Source organism: Myxocyprinus asiaticus, chromosome 47, assembly GCF_019703515.2.
Source record: "Myxocyprinus asiaticus isolate MX2 ecotype Aquarium Trade chromosome 47, UBuf_Myxa_2, whole genome shotgun sequence".
Classification (NCBI taxonomy): domain Eukaryota; kingdom Metazoa; phylum Chordata; class Actinopteri; order Cypriniformes; family Catostomidae; genus Myxocyprinus; species Myxocyprinus asiaticus.
Genome location: NC_059390.1, coordinates 12031519 through 12048202, shown reverse-complemented (window position 1 = coordinate 12048202; position 16684 = coordinate 12031519). Strand labels below are relative to the sequence as shown.

Genomic DNA, 16684 nt, shown 5'->3' with positions numbered 1-16684 from the left:
TTGATTGTTTAAAATATGATTGTTTTTAATAATAATTACAAATATTAACCATTTTACAGCAAGATATGCATCAAACTTCTTATTACATAAAAAACGACAAGACAACAAGTGCCAGGTGGATGTAATAATATATAAAACAAAATAAAGATAAATAAGTGAATTTATAATTAAAATAAATACTTTCTTAATTTCAGAATATTTCAAGTCTTAATAGCTTTTTTTTTTTTTTTAATTAAGAGTCTCTAATACTGTCAATGTAAAGCCTTACTTCACTCAATAAAATCAAAGTAGTTTTTTTCAGGTAAATCTGCATTTATGCATATTAAATTTGGTCAGAATTTAATTATAATAAGATTAGTTAAATAAAAAGCGCAGTTTACTTGTATATATTTTTGAATTTCTATACATAAAAACTTGCTGGAGACGTTTCCCATTTCTTTGCTCTCAAGTTGGCCGTCTGTCCGCTTACTTGTACGTCATTTCCGCCGTTGCTCGCTGTGTGCGTTTTTTCGTGCAAAGATGGCGTCCGTGCAGTTAACGGATGAGGAGCTTTTCTCTGAATTAAAACGACTCGGATTCATCCCGGGCCCAGTGACGGAGAGCACGCGGCCCGTGTACCTGAAGAAACTGAAAAAACTGCGGGAGGAGCAGCCACAGCAGCGGGGATCCAGGGGCGGGAAAGGGCGCAACAGCAGCGGGAGTATCAACAACAACAACGACGGCAGCAGCAACAGTAACGCCGCGGCGCGAGCTCCGGGATCCAGCGCCAGGCCACCGGGCAGTGACGTCACGCGCCTGAGCGCCAGCCGGAGCGCCGGTGGTCGACCGACGCCAAGCGAAAAGCGCAGCGGTGCAGACAGAACAGGAAAGATCGTGCTGGGCTTCAGCTCGGACGAGTCGGACGCGGAGGCGCCGCAGAAAAAAGCAGGCCTGAATCACAGCAGCGGCAGCAGGCGAGACCGAGGATCCGCGTCGCAGACTCCCATCAGGCCGGCGGAAACACCCGCTATTCGCAGGAGCGACCATCGGTTAATCGGTTATAACTCCCTCGGTTTATCCGTGGACAGAAAAGGCATATCTAGGTCTCCGTGGTGGGCAGACCGGAGTAAATCCAGCCTAGGGGCGGAGGAACGAGATCGCGGCGAAGACGAGGATTTGGAGGAAACGGAGAGAGACAGTCGGGCTGTAAACGGGAATAAGGCGTTTTATGGGTCGAATAGTAGCCAGTTAGCTCGGGATTACTCCGACACAGACGACGAGGAGGAGGAAGAGGATCGAGACCGTCCTCGCGAGCGCCGCCTGACTTCCAGACACAGTCCGCCGAAACCAGCCTATTTGTCCCCGTTCCGGAGCGTCTGGGACTCGGAGAAGACGGCGCATGATACCCCAGACTTCAGAGGTCTAGACATGGTGGGGGAACGGAGGGAAGACGATGACAAGGAACCAAGGGCGCTCAGTGGAGGCTTCCTGAGCCGCTATCAGCCTAAGCGGCCTGGTTTGTTCACCGGTACCGACGGGGATGACAGTAATAAGAACCACCTCGACAACGGAGATGGCGAGTCCGCTAGCAGCAGCAGCAGCAGCAGCACTCGGTTCAGTATCGGGCTTAGACCGCGGTTCTCCTCCTACACCGGTCTGTCTGCCACTTACCTAGCGAACCACTCCAACCACACCGGTTTGAATCACTCCTACAGCCATGCCTCATCCTTCAAGTCCAAACAGCACACAGCGACTGTGCCGGAGGACGAGCTCCTGCAGCAGTTTAAAAGAGAAGAGGAGGTGTCTGCCACCGGGGGCTTCAGCGCTCACTACCTGTCCATGATCCTCCTGACAGCCGCATGTCTGTTCTTCGTGGTGCTGGGCCTCATGTACCTGCGGATGCGGGGCTCCAACACCTCAGAGGCGGGTGCAGTCAGTAAGTATCTCTTGTAGAAGGTGTGCAGACACGTGCTCTTTTAAATCCAGCGAGTTGCATACCTAAACAACTTTTTTGGGGCATTATAGGCGCACTCCCCTTACAGATAAGGGCTGTGCCTGTTCCATGGTGAAGTGATGGTAATACCATGGTACTTTGACATGTGTCATTGTACTGAATGATCACCATATTCATTGAACATGGTATTTACATTAGATCTCAGCTTTGATATATTTCCCCATTTGATTCTATTCCGAATCATTTGTGTATGTTTTAGTTATGTCATTTTGCTTACAGATTAAATAAATTCTCTCTCAGCTAATGCTGCAAATTATACTGGGAACCTTCTAACTTTGATACATTATGAAAATAGTCATTTAAAAGTACACTCTGTAATATTTTCCTCATTAGAAAAGATGTACTCCTGAAGAAATTAATTGTATATATTGAAACATATGTATATAATCATGAGCACTCATGTAAGATGTAGATTCCAGTAATTTCAGCAACTTTATAAAAGTTGTTTTATTCTACATGGAGAGGGTCCCCTCATAGGGGCTGCCATGTTGAGATCACATGACCAGCTGAATTCTGCTTGCTTAATCTCAGTAACTGTCATGTTATTTTCTTAGCGTTTAAATCACCCGGTTATATCATGCTACTTTGACATATATTTTTATACTGAATGATCACAATATTTATTCACCATTATATTTCCATGCTACTTAAAGGTAACTCAAAAATGCCATGTTATTGCCATGGTACATCTCCAAAAAGCATGGTTTTACCGTGGTATCATGCACAATAAACATGCTTGTACCATGCTACTTTTGGTACATTTTAAAGTTTTAATCACCAGCTTATGGATACCCAAAAATTATCTTTATCTGTCTCTTAATCCAGTAGTCCATGAGTACTCTTTGGAGTAAGTTTTCTTAGTACATGGTGAATGGTGCAGACATAAACAACAATGCCAGATGACAGCCATCATATTCATAGTAAGGTACTTGTGCTGAGTTTTCAGTATCTAGACAATGCAAACAAGACCATTGTTCATTTAATTGTGGCTGAGTGGTTGCAGTAGTCCTTACTTGTGTCAGCTACTTCCCTTATAAAATTGTGTACACTGTTGTTTACAGTGTGGTTTTGTTTCTAGTAAATGTTGCATAAAGTTTAAAAAAAAATTGCAGATTCACACTCGAAAATATTAAATATATGACAGTTCACACTTGGAAATTCCTTACAGCTCCTCATTGTTTTTTCCAACTCCATGAGTTAGACATGCCCAATCTGCATAGCCGTTGTCATGCCAGACTATTTGCAAGCTCTAGACAGGAAATAGACTGTGCCGCTGGCTCTTAATTGGACGCAGAGAGGTGTTTTCATTAAAAATACAAGTGCACTTTGTGAAATGTAAGAAATGACTGTGGTAGTTGATTGAACCTTTTCCCTAAATGCTGCAACAAGAAGTCTGTGACAAGGCAAAAACTAGCAGTCAGATTGCTCAGCACTTTGTCTCACCATATTTGTGACTATCTCTCAGTTTTCCAGTTCTCAGCTGGGCGTTTTCTCACCGAAAGTGAGACCATGTGAGATTTTACTTAGCTACTCTTCTAGATTCCTCATTAATACATCACTGCAGAAAAGCATCTTAATCTTTACATTTTATGTATTGAGCTGTTCCTGTAATTTGAACCGCGTCTGGTCCCGTAGTCTGTATATATTTCATTGGTATGTTGAAATCACTTACAGGCAAAATGTGATAGCCAGCAATAATCTTTTGAAACATTTTCCCGAGACGAGAGAAAGTTGAAGTTTGTTCTTGGATGTGTGTGCACTGCCACTCAGTTTAAATGGCTTGAGTACCATCAGAGTAAAGTGCTTTAGAGGCAGAGACGGCTCTTGAGAGGAAGCTGACTGATGAATTACTATGTATATTTGTGGCATGGCCAGTCTCTTAGGGAGGGAGCTTTGACTGGAGAGCTCGCTGCAGACATCTAGGTCACAGACAAGCTAAAGCAGCCTAATTGTTTGTCTCTCGGGGCACTCGGGAAGCTTGTGGCCAGCCAGAGTGACTGACTTTTCTATCCGGCTCAATGCCCGACTCTCACACTGAGTGAGATTGTGAGATGCGTATCAATTCTTACTTGCTTAAGTGTAAATTTGGTCCTATTTATAATATTAATCTTGTGGATATTAGATTGAATCAGGTGTATTTTTGATGAATCAAGTGCATTTAAGATTACATTTGTTTGACAGCTTTAGCACAGCCATCGAACCAGCAAATTGGCAAGGATAACACATGCAAAATGTGTCTTTGCACATCTTTGGAACAACAAATTAAATCTTGGTCAGGCTTGGTCATGACACTTCAGTGCTGTTGTTTTATAGGACTATATTGCTTCTTCTCTTTTCTGTTTTGAGGTTATTACATGACTTGCAACATCAGCTCATGTTTTATGTCCCAAAAAAATGCAGCCTATGATTGAGACACACAGGGCAGTCACTATGCTACATCTAGGCCTGGACCAGAGCGAGGAGAGAAACGCAATGTTCAGACAATGACTCGAGTGAGACACTGAAAAGCTCTCACACGCTGTCACTTTCTTAAGGGTATGACGATGAGCAGCCCTCTGTCATAGTCACTCCGTTTGTCTGCACCCAGCATGGCTAGGAAACTCCATCTGGCCATGATATTATAATGCTCTTAGTAGGTCTCTCACTGTATCAGCCAGACTAAAACAGCTTTGTCTTGTGAGTAAAATATTTATTTATTTTTTCCCAGTCAAGAAACACCCGTTCGGACCAGAGTTTGATGAAGCATATGTAAGTATCTGTCTGATCTGAGATTCACATGTTTCCAATTAATTAAAGTTTAAATCAGACAGTAGAGCTGCTTCAGTCATCGAGCATACACTTACTTTATGCATTGATTCAACAGGACATCAAAGATCGAGAACTCATTCTCAACCTTCTGCTGTCTCTACATGAACACCTGGCTAATGTTGCAGGTGAGTTAACAATTTAGGCATGTGCAAAACTACACATTTACAAAACTGTCTAGTGGTCTGTGGTTTATTGGAAATATAAGTTCACCAGACACTGATCAGATGAGTTGCTTGGGAATATATGCATGTACACTTAGGCCATTCTGTATAATTCAGCAAATATTAGGCTAAATATAAAATTAAAAATATTTTATGTTAGGCTAAATAACTGGCTAAATATCTGTAACCTGTCATTGCACAAAACTATCAGTCCTCATAAAAGCTGAGATTTATGAATAAGCCTATGCATAATAACAGGAACATCCTTTACAACAGGTAATTTCAAGTCTGACAGTAAATGTCTTGAATTTGTTATAAAAGTGGTGCATTGACCGTTTTGGTTGTGCTTTTAAAGGGATGAATTAAGAGACTCCTCAAAGAGAGTTTCAGCGTGTTGATGCATAAGGATGGCATGCTAAAATCCTCTCAAAGAAGTCTGCTCATTCATACACTTTAAAGAAAACCATTTAAAATGTAAAATGTTCTAGTTTAACTTCTCGACTAGTGTGGAGAGTTGACCCATCCTTAATACACTTAAGGCTCTGGCACACTCACAGAAAAGTGCTTTCTTCGTTCTTTGCTCAGAGCCAAAAAGAAGCTCGGGACAGCTAAGCAATGACATACCGTTTGCGAACATTAAGACACTTGCCACGCTGCAGGGGGAGGCATTTAGAAGTACACTTAAATATGAGGACGCTAAAGACTAAATGTAAAACATTGATAAACTCATTAAAATAAGCTCCACAGCCACCATAGTAAACAAACTAGCTGCTAGCTTGCTACTGAGAGGCTTACAGTTCCCTTAACAGAAATAACATATAACAAAGTATCCAAAGAGAATCACCTGTTTTACATGTATGTGTGTGTGACTTCATGAGGAGACACGATTTGAGTTTTCATTGCATCTGTACTGTGTGACTATACAGAAAATAAAGTGAATTCTGGATTACTACATCAACTTTTTCCTGGGATGACGGATATAAATAATCAGATGTTTATCAAGAGTGGGTAATTGAACTTTATTATACACTAAACCGTCATTAAATCTAGTTTACCTGAGGGAAGTATTGCGTGCCTGATACTGCGTGGATAACTTGCATCAAGATTCCGTTTTTAAGTCAATGAATGAGGATTTCAATACAGTAATTTAGGTTGAGTCATAAAAGCCTTTATTGTCAAAGATAAATTGGTTCATAGTGCATTTTTAACATATCGTCCACTGAGTTCAGCGTGTGCTGCGTGGTTAAACAGCACTTTCGCTGCCTCGTCTCATTTTGCACTCCGGCTGCAGGCAGCACAGAGTATCGCACACACGCCTCGCAAACCCAGTTTAAACCGTTACCTGAAGACACAGGCTGCATCCGAAAACTGGAAAATGCTACCTTCGGAGGCTGTATGAGGATGGATGAAGGTTGGATGAAATAAGGTGCTTTTTAAACTGCTTGGAGAGTTCCATTCATCCAAAAACACTATTGTTTAAACCATTAACTGATAAGGCAGCTGCCTATGTTTTGCGATGCAGCCAAAGTTAATATAAATCAGCCCTAAACAAAAAAAAATTAGCTCCGTTCCTGGTGCCCTCCATCTGTGTCGTTGATTTTGTTGTTGTTGCTATTGAAACGCGCATGCAAACAACGTCAGAATAAAAATGGTCGATACTAGATGACGTCACTACGGTGGTTACTTTTTGAGTGCGAATGCAATGGGAAAAGTCTTCTCGGGTGTCCCGTTCCTCGTAAGAGTTATCATCTAGAAAATTACTAAGGGAAAAGTACCAGGACTGTAGGTGGGAAAGGGCCTATTTTTACCTGCTAACCTCTGAATTAGCTTTGTTGTCATGTTGAGTGTAATCATCATGTATGGTTTAGAATTGATACATTCAAAGCTCCAATTTTTAACGTGTGCACTCTTTTTTTGATGTTCATTCAGGAGAACATGATTGTAGGGACCATAACAATCCTTTAAACAGAAGTGTCTCCTTCAATGATGCCTCTGAGTACCTCAAGGTTTGTTTCTTTTTTTTTTTTCTTTTTTTCTTTTTTTTTTTTGAAGGGTTTGAAGCTCCATTTTTGTAAACAAGAAATCACTGCCTTGCCTCATCCTTTCAAAGTGGCTTTTAAATTATTCACATGGGTCAAAGTAGGATTTTTTCTCTTCAATTAAACATGGACCTTCCATCGTGTTGAAATGCATAGGTTTTATGTTTAGGCAGAAGTTGCTGTGCCAGTTTGAGTGCACATTTTGATAACACTCCTTTCTTTTCCAAGCTCCAAAACAAAGATTATGAAAGCTGGATGGCAACATCTTTAGAATGGATCATGAAAACCAAAGAAGTTTTCGGGATAAAGTATGTAATACCTATTTGTAGACACCATTTTATGCATGTGTGCAGAGGGAACACAGATTTCAAAATATAGTGTATTCATGATTTGCATGTAATATTAGGATGTAATGTTAATACCATTAGTGTGTGTGTGGCTTTTGTTTTGGTGGTATGCACTTTTTGTGTAGGTTCATTGGTGATGACCCTAAACAACCTGTAGAGGACGTATCGGAAATCTTACGGCTAGAGTCCATCCACCCCCGTATGTCCTTCTTCTGCCGCTTCAAACGGGCCTTCTTAATTGTGATCTTCAGAGTTCTCCTCATCCTCGCAGGTGCACATCATGCTTTTAAACAAGTAGAGCACAGACCTGAGATCAGTAACCATTTGGATGGTCAATTAAAAATTTATGTATACAGGCCCGAGAAGGCAATTTCGTGTTAAGGCTACTATTTGCGTTAACAAGCACTTCTTCTGAATATCTTGCCTTTGCTAAAAGCAATCTTTTTTCCCCCCTACAACTCTGTTTCTCTAAAGGCATCGGTGTAGTTTGGGGCTTGGTGTATTATATGAAATATAGATGGCGCAGAGAAGAAGAGGAAACAAGGCAGATGTATGACATGGTGGAGAGAATCATTGGTAAGGTCATCCCATTACTTACAAACTGCATTTCACTTACACTATATTTTCAGCACAGAAATTGTCTCATTTAGTGGTGAGAGATTATACAGAGTATTTTAAATTCCTGTGTTTTGTATTTTTCCAGATGTCATGAGGAGCCATAACGAGGCCTGTCAGGAGAATAAGGACCTACAGCCATACCTGCCCATTCCTCATGTCCGTGACTCTCTTGTCCAGCCTCAGGACAGGTATGCCTTGTGTGCAAATGACGGGGTGAATCGCTATTCTGAAATAATTTTTTGAAAAATTGCAGACCAAATTTAGGGCTCAATCCTGACTCCATTCTGGTTTGAAATGCAGTTTTTCCAAGATTTTTCAAAAGCCTTGAAATTTGTTTCGCTCTAAAATACAGCACATTGCGGATTTAAAATGGGTGTTCCATGTTCATTTAAAAATCCCAAACAAAAATGACAAATTAGAATTTTACATCAGAGGTTATTTTAATGTTTAAGTGATAGGACATAGAACTGTCCAAGAGTTCAGGTGATTCTTCCTCTAAATTGTTCATTTAATCGTTAATTAATGAATTATATGTGCGTGTCTTTCAGAAAGAAGATGAAAAAAGTGTGGGACAGAGCGGTCAAGTTCCTCTCAGCCAACGAGTCTCGCATCCGGACAGAAACACAGAGGATTGGAGGGGCAGACTTCACTGTGTGGAGGTGGCTTCAGCCCTCAATGTCACCTGATAAGATGTCCAGCATGCCCTCAAAAGTGTGGCAAGGCAAAGGTAATGCTTACTCATTGTGTGTAACACTATTTCTTAATGGATGCTTTAAGGCTGAAGTTGTGGAATTCATATACAGTGCCCAGTTTCTGTAATCAGGGATGGGCAACGGGCGGCCCACAGTGCCGTTGAATACAGCCCATCGGACAAGACTGAAGATTGATTTTAGTTCATTGATTAGGGATCAGGTAAAGATTGCATTCAGGCTATTATTTTATTACAACCATTGACCAGAAGAGGTCGCTTATTATTAGACCTGCTAGTCACTGTAGGATTCTAGCATGCACTTGTTCAACATTTATAAGGTAAATTGTGCAAAATTTTACCCCAGGTAGTCAGCGATCTGGTGCGCACTAACGTTAATGTACACGGGAAACCCATGTCTTTTGTTTGCCTGGATACAAAATCTGTCGCTTGTTCCACGTGCAGAATGCTGGGAATTACCGCACACTTTTATTCACTTCAACATGTAGCAGTGAATTGGTAAACCAATCCATACAGATGAACAAATCAAAAATCTTGTATTTGTATCAAACTGTAATTTCAGAATCTGTGCGAGTAAATCAGCTCTTCCACATCCCTTTCTCCCTCTCTCGTGCACCTCACTGAACGCTTGTTGAGTTTCGTGTAAGCGCGCGCAGAGAGAAAGTCACAAGTAAGTTTGTCGCATATTTACTGGACTTAAGATTCGACGCGCGAATGGCGTTGTACCGCGTCTCTGTAAGCGAGCGATGTGATAAAACTATCACTCCTGTTTATAATCAACAAAGCAAAGCTGTCAGTGTTGCAAGCACACAATGTCAGAGCGATCTAGTTTTCCCACCTTTCATATCGCTGCTCCCTCATCATATTACAGCACTTTTGGCAAGAAAGGCAGACACAGCAAAAATGCTTTGTGTAAACTGCTACCAGAACTACTCTGGGTGAAGAGAATCTACTGCAGGGAGAAGAGAAACAATTAAACACCTGTTACATCTCCATCTATCTGGAGCTCCATCTGACCTGTAGAGGTATTTTCTCTGCCCTGAGAATCAGTCAGTTTTAAATAGTATGTAAAAATCTGCATACATCATAATAATATAGTAATATAAATACTATAATATTAATAATATACATAATATGAAAAAACATCCTTTTCTATCTTTAATATACATATAATTTAAGCAGGGTTCTCTCTCAGGATTTCATCTGTTAACATTTTCAATGCATTTTGTCAACACTAAATGGCCATTTTATTGTAAAAAGTTAAAGTGATAGTAATTCTGTCATCACTTGCAAACGTTTATGATTTCCTTTCTACCGTGGAGCTCAAAAGGAAATGTTAGGGAGAATGTATGGGAAAAAAACAGTGACAGTGAATGGTGACTGGAACTAACATTCTTCCTAACATCTCCTTTTGTGTTCCACAGAAGAGAGAAATTCATACAGGCTTGGAGGTGAGTAATGACAGAAATGTTTATAGTATTTGTTAAAGGTATCTGCCAAGAACAACAACATAAATGTAAGTCAGCACATGACTCACTGCATCACGTCTTGCTGAGAAACAAGTAACTGAAGCAGAGGACCATAATTAGGCTGTATACTTTAAAAATCATTCTATCTGAATAAAACTAGAGGTAAGAATTGTAACCCCCCTTGAGATTTAGGTAAGATTGTTGTAAATGTTCAGATGTTTTAGTACATTTTACCCCCAGAGCTCTTCAGAAGCCCCCAGTAAACACACACAGGACAAGGCGAAAATGAATAACCCATCTATAATGATTCTAAAGTCGTTTTATGCTATTTCTCCACGACGTGTGCAAGCACGAGTCCGGCGTTGGAACAGCACCTCTGCTGAAAAAAACCCTAGGGGAAACACTGTATGTTCCTGTATCCAGTATTGTTATTGAAGATAATATTTGGATTTTATCTAATGCCTCTAAGCTGTTTTATGAGAATAATATTCTTGAACATAAATTTGAATTATATTGCTTGTCAATTGAATATGAATTTGTACATTTGAACTGCATGTTTTAGTAAATATGCAAGTTATAAAATAATAATTATGTTAGTTTTTATATATATTATTAAATAAAAATGTTAATGTAGTTAACAAAATCTTTAAAAGCACTTTGCATTTGTCGTGCATAGGTTACCCACAGTAATGAGGAAATTGAGTAAGGGGGTGAACATTGTGTGCGTATTTGTAATTATTTTGTAAAAAAGGAGAAACAAATGTTGACCCTCACCACCTTCAAAGTTGCCCATCCCTGATCTAAATGTTTAGAATTGCAGTTTGCACCTACAAGGACTTAAAGTAGCCTTTATTTCTCAGCATTTCCTTTGGACAGAAGAAATTCACCACCAAACAGCTTAACGCCATGCTTGAAGATTCGCAACATGTTTGACCCAGTAATGTAAGTTTCCCAAGAACGCTTGCATGTGAGATACGAATTGAAGTGTTATAGTCGTTATTGACATTACCTGCCTTACCTTGTTTAGAGACGAGCTTATTGTCATTTATTTACACTAAAAGTAAAACCTTGTCTTGAACAGGGAAGTGGGGGAAAACTGGCACCTCGCCATTCAGGAAGCCATTTTGGAGAAGTGCAGTGATAATGATGGAATCGTTCACATAGCCGTCGACAAAAATTCTAGAGAGGTGGGTATCCTCTTGGCTGACCCATCTGTGTGGCACACAGGCAATTTGCAGTCTAGACATTCATTCCTAGATTTAAAAACACAGGTGTTCCGTCTGGAAATATGGTTAACAAATGAGTTTTTAAATTCTTTTCTATACATTTTCATTATTGTCTAGGGCTGCGTTTATGTGAAGTGCCTTTCAGCAGAGCATTCTGGAAAAGCTTTCAAAGCGCTTCATGGCTCCTGGTTTGATGGTAAATGATTGTTGATTTTGTTCAAGACTGCTTGTTATCAGAACTTTAGCCCATATTTCAACAAGACCAGGATAACAGTATGTACTTGCTGGATTGAATAAAAAAAAATTGCATATTTCAGTAGGTAATCATCCAACCTGTCACACACCTTCCTAGGTAAGCTGGTTACCGTGAAGTATTTGCGTTTGGATCGCTACCACCAGCGTTTCCCACAAGCCCTGGGCTGCAACACAACACTGAAGCCCTCCAGCTCCAGCATGAACAGCATGTCGCGCCTGAACCAGCGATCCAGCACGTCCAGCTCGCTTGGTTTGTCTTGAGGGACATGTTAACTGCCACCACCATCTTCTCTGCTCTCTCTTTTGCTGTATATGAAGCTCCTTTCTCCTGTATCCTCCTTACCAGTGAGAAGTTGAGGAACTTTGACAGTTGGGCAACCTGATGACACCCAATCAACTCCTGTCAGCCATATGCAAGCAATGGTGTTTAAACCTGTGAGCTGCTGTGTTTTTCTTCATTTCTTGTCCTTTTGTGTCAAGCAAAGCAAGGGAGATGCACACACTGGTGTGGACTTGGACTTGGTCCTTTAAAAACTTTGTTTTGGAGAGTTGGATACCACAATCCTCTTTCCTTCCCATAACGGGTGCAAGTGGACACAAATTTCTGTTTATTGTATTTTTTTTTTTTTATAGATATACCGTCTTCATGGATTTAACAAGGAAACAAAATGGCTTCCAACTCTATTCAGATTTAAATACATGAATGAGAGTGAACAAACAGTTGTCATTTTTGCCCTCCGCTTTTTTACACAACTAACTCCCCTCCTTTATTTTAAGGAGCTCTGTTGGGCTATACATAGCTGCATGTGCTGGTAAAAGTATGCCTATATTTAAGCTTTGAATTGTAACATATATTGTGGATGTTTATTTGTCTAAGGATGTTTTAGCTGATGTATTCCCTTTATTTCTTTCTCTTTTTTGCCGCCTCTTCCTTTTTTGTAGTTTTTAGTCCGAGAACGGCATGCACGCACTCCAGAAACGGGTGCTGTAAATATTTCATTGAATGGTGGTGGTTGGAATCATCTGTCTAAAATTCAAATCGTCATAAGCTCTCATTCGTTTCTTGCCAGCAGAGTAACTACACTGATATTGCTGCATTCAGAGATGTGTCATATGGAGTCATATTGGGGTCATCGTGGCTTTGCAAGAGAAATGAACAACGGTTCTGATCCCTTTCAATGCCATGTTTCTGAACACTAGTCTCAGTTGTCACAGCCTGATTATATTAAAGTATAGAATTATTTACTGTTTTGTTTATATTTTGAATGATACGCTTTTCCCATTATAATTGGTGCAGATTGATATTAACATTTTTCCTCACCCATCTCCATTGGAAATTTTAATGCCACGCTGTTACTGTTTTTAATCTGTCCCTCACCTCTTCTAAAATTCCAAAGGAGACATTTTTGATAGAAGTTGGTTGCAGATTTTCTTGTACACATTTGTGCTGCAGTTACAGCCTATTAACGAAGATCTGACGATCTGTTCTGATCCTATTTTGTATCGGGACACATTCATAAACAGCATGTCATGCTGCTTTCATGTCTGATTTGGATAACAAAAATGTGTCCGCTTTTGTTTAGATGCAGTTGGGGTTGATATGAGGTAAATAAAATGTACTTGTTTATTAATGTTTATTCCTTGTGTGTAGTTTCATTTGCATAATCGGCATGAATGTCTGCAAAAATGTGTCATGGTAGCCAGTTTCTTCTAACATAATATTGTTACTGCAGTTATTGTTACTACTGTAAAATCATTGCATCATATGGGATCTTCAAACAGTGAAAGAACTTTTAGGATTTTTCAGACTTTTCTTAGATGACTGGTGGCTAAAACCAAGTTACCACAGTTTTACTGTAAAAGCAATAACTATAGTAACAATTTTATTTTTCTGGACACTGAGAGGACCATGGTGATTTTTAAAAGAGTATAGGATTATTTGCGTGTTTGTGTCACCACCATATTCTTATACATTACGAGACAGTAGACTTTTGCATTAATCGTTAGTATGCTTTAGTTTTAAAAATGTTTTCTTTATTTCAGTTCATTTAATAAACTAATATTATGCTAATAAAATGAAATAAACGTATAATAAACTAATATTTCTTTTTATTTTATAAACTAATTTAACATTTTTCCACTGCAAATAAACTAATGTATTAATATTTATTTATTATATATTTTAGTTTATAAGTGTAACAATTTATGCTAATAAAATGACAAACTTATAATAAACTAATATTTGTTTAATTCTAAACTAATGTTTCGTATTTTATGCTAATAAAGATTTAATTTAATTTTCTAACTTAAAGGAGCAATATGTAACATTGACATTAAGCGTTTAAAATGGGTACTGCAGTCCAAATTCAAAATATTGGAGAGAGTTGTCTCCCATTCCCCCTCAGACTCCAAGCTCACGCGGGTTGCCAGGTTGAGGACACGCAACAGGAACGAGCAAACTGACAATGGAAAGCAACGAGCCTTATAGTGTAAGTTTGTCAGCTAATGTATACGTTTGCAGTGGTTTTTATTGTTTGCAAATTATAAACCAGATCATGTGTTTTTTTTTTTATAACTCTGTCAATGTTAGCTAGATGTGTTAATGGTTTCCATGTCTGCAGCGCACTGTGTTTGCCCGCTAACTTGTTTCAAATCTGGCAACCCTATTGGGAAATGGGCAATGGCAAGATCACACAGGCCAAAACACAAACATAAATTTCAAAGTAGAATATACTGGCTGTAGCATTGACTTCGGAAAAAACAGTATTTCAACTTAGCTTGTTTCCTAAATCTCTGATAACATATTATGATAATGTTATGCTTTAGTACAGTAAATATATTACATATCAGTTTATTGTATAAACTAAAATGTAACAATTTTTGTTAATAAAATCACACAACTTTTAAGAAACATATGCTATTCTTTTTAGCTTACATTATGAACTAATATTTATAATTTTTTATTAATAAAAAGACAAACTGGGGCCTGGGTATCTCAGCAAGTAAAGATGCTGACTACCACACGTGGAATCGCGAGTTCGAATCCAGGTTGTGCTGAGTGACTCCAGCCAGGCTTCCTAAACAACCAGTTGGCCCGGTTGCTAGGGTGGATAGGGTCACGTTGGGTTAACCTCCTCGTGGTTGCTATAATGTGGTTCTCACACTCGGTGGGGTACGTGGCGAGTTGTGGTGGATGCCACGGAGAATAGCTGAAGCCTCAACGCCCTAGGTCTCCACGGTAACATGCTCAACAAGCCACATGATAAGATGCGCAGACTGACTGTCTCCAGACGCGGAGACAACTGAGATTCGTCCTCCGCCACCTGGATTGAGGCGAGTCACTATGCCACCACAAAGACTTAAGAGCGCATTGGGAATTGGGCATGCCAAATTGGGGAGAAAGGGGAGAAAAAAATAAAAAGACAAACTTTTATGAACTCATTTTTTTCCAATATTACATAAACTCAGCAAAAAAATAAAAGTCAATTTTTCAGGACACTGTATTTTAAAGATAATTTTGTAAAAATCCAAATATCTTTACAGATCTTTATTGTAAAGGGTTTAAACAATGTTTTCCATGCTTGTTCAATGAACCATAAACAATTAATGAACATGCACCTGTGGAACGGTCGTTAAGACTCTAACAGTTTACAGACGGTAGGCAATTAAGGTCACAGTTATAAAAACTTAGGACACTAAAGAGATCTTTCTACTGACTCTGAAAAACACCAAAAGAATGATGCCCAGGGTCCCTGATCATCTGCGTGAACATGCCTTATGCATGCTGCATGGAGGCATGAGGACCGCAGATGTGGCCAGGGCAATAAATTGTAATTTCTGTACTGTGAGACGCCTAAGACAGCACTACAGGGAGACAGGAAGGACAGCTGATCGTCCTCACAGTGGCAGACCACGTGTAACAACACCTGCACAGGATCGGTACATCCGAATATCACACCTGCGGGACAGGTACAGGATGGCAACAACAACTGCCTGAGTTACACCAGGAACGCACAATCCCTCCATCAGTGCTCAGACTGTCTGCAATAGGCTGAGAGAGGCTGGACTGAGGGCTTGTAGGCCTGTTGTAAGGCAGGTCCTTATCAGACATCACCAGCAGCAAAGTCACCTACGGGCACAAACCCACCTTCGCTGGACCAGACAGGACTGGCAAATAGTGCTCTTCACTGACGAGTCGCGGTTTTGTCTCACCAGGGGTGATGGTCGGACTCGTGTTTATCGTCAAAGGAATGAGCGTTACACAGAGGCCTGTACTTTGGAGCGGAATCGATTTGGAGGTGGAGGGTCCGTCATGGTCTGGGACGGTGTGTCACAGCATCATCGGACTGAGCTTGTTGTCATTGCAGGCAATCTCAATGTTGTGTGTTACAGGGAAGACATCCTCCTCCCTCATGTGGTACACTTCCTGCAGGCTCATCCTGACATCCCTCCAGCTTGACAATGCCACCAGCCATACTGCTCGTTCTGTGCTTGATTTCCTGCAAGACAGGAATGTCAGTGTTCAGCCATGGCCAGCGAAGAGCCCGGATCTCAATCCCATTGAGCACATCTGGGACCAGTTGGATTGGATGGTGAGTGCTAGGGCCATTCCCCCCAGAAATGTCTGGGAACTTGCAAGTGCCTTGGTGGAAGAGTGGGGTAACGTCTCACAGCAAGAACTGGCAAGAACTCCTCCATGAGGAGGAGATGCACTGCAGTACTTAATGCAGCTGGTAGCCACACAAGATACTGACTGTTACTTTTGTTACTTAATTTTGACCCCTCCCCTTTGTTCAGGGACACATAAATCCATTTCTGTTAGTCACATGTCTGTGAAACTTGTTTAGTTTGTCTTTAGTTGTTGAATCTTTTTATGTTCATACAAATACTTACACATGTTAAGTTTTCTGAAAATAAAAGCAGTTGAAAGTGACAGGACGTTTCTTTTTTTTGCTGAGTTTATTTTAAAAATCAATATTTATAAACTTTGATACAAACTGCTTCGTGTTGTGTAACTGTGCGCGCAAATTACGCATTGCTCCTATTAGGAGCGTGTCTG

The 16684-nt window shown here is 40.2% G+C and overlaps 1 protein-coding gene across 1 annotated transcript; it reads left to right on the top strand.

Annotated features, from left to right (window-relative positions):
• The first annotated feature begins 474 nt into the window (after positions 1 to 474).
• On the top strand, positions 475 to 13260 carry LOC127436946 (inner nuclear membrane protein Man1-like). Its single transcript, XM_051691490.1, has 13 exons — positions 475 to 1915; positions 4701 to 4741; positions 4857 to 4926; positions 6892 to 6968; positions 7230 to 7309; positions 7474 to 7619; positions 7823 to 7924; positions 8052 to 8154; positions 8515 to 8693; positions 11005 to 11086; positions 11226 to 11331; positions 11488 to 11566; positions 11723 to 13260. The coding sequence occupies exons 1-13, from the start codon at positions 520 to 522 to the stop codon at positions 11884 to 11886; spliced, it is 2625 nt and encodes an 874-aa protein (XP_051547450.1). The 5' UTR covers positions 475 to 519; the 3' UTR covers positions 11887 to 13260.
• The last annotated feature ends 3424 nt before the right edge of the window (positions 13261 to 16684 follow it).

Bases quoted from the DNA above. Each gene is read 5' to 3' on its own strand.
- LOC127436946 (XM_051691490.1), top strand. From the start codon at position 520: ATGGCGTCCGTGCAGTTAACGGATGAGGAGCTTTTCTCTGAATTAAAA. The intron at 1,916-4,700 runs GTAAGTATCTCT...ATTTTTTCCCAG, and splicing joins CTCAGAGGCGGGTGCAGTCA to TCAAGAAACACCCGTTCGGA. The intron at 6,969-7,229 runs GTTTGTTTCTTT...TTCTTTTCCAAG, and splicing joins ATGCCTCTGAGTACCTCAAG to CTCCAAAACAAAGATTATGA.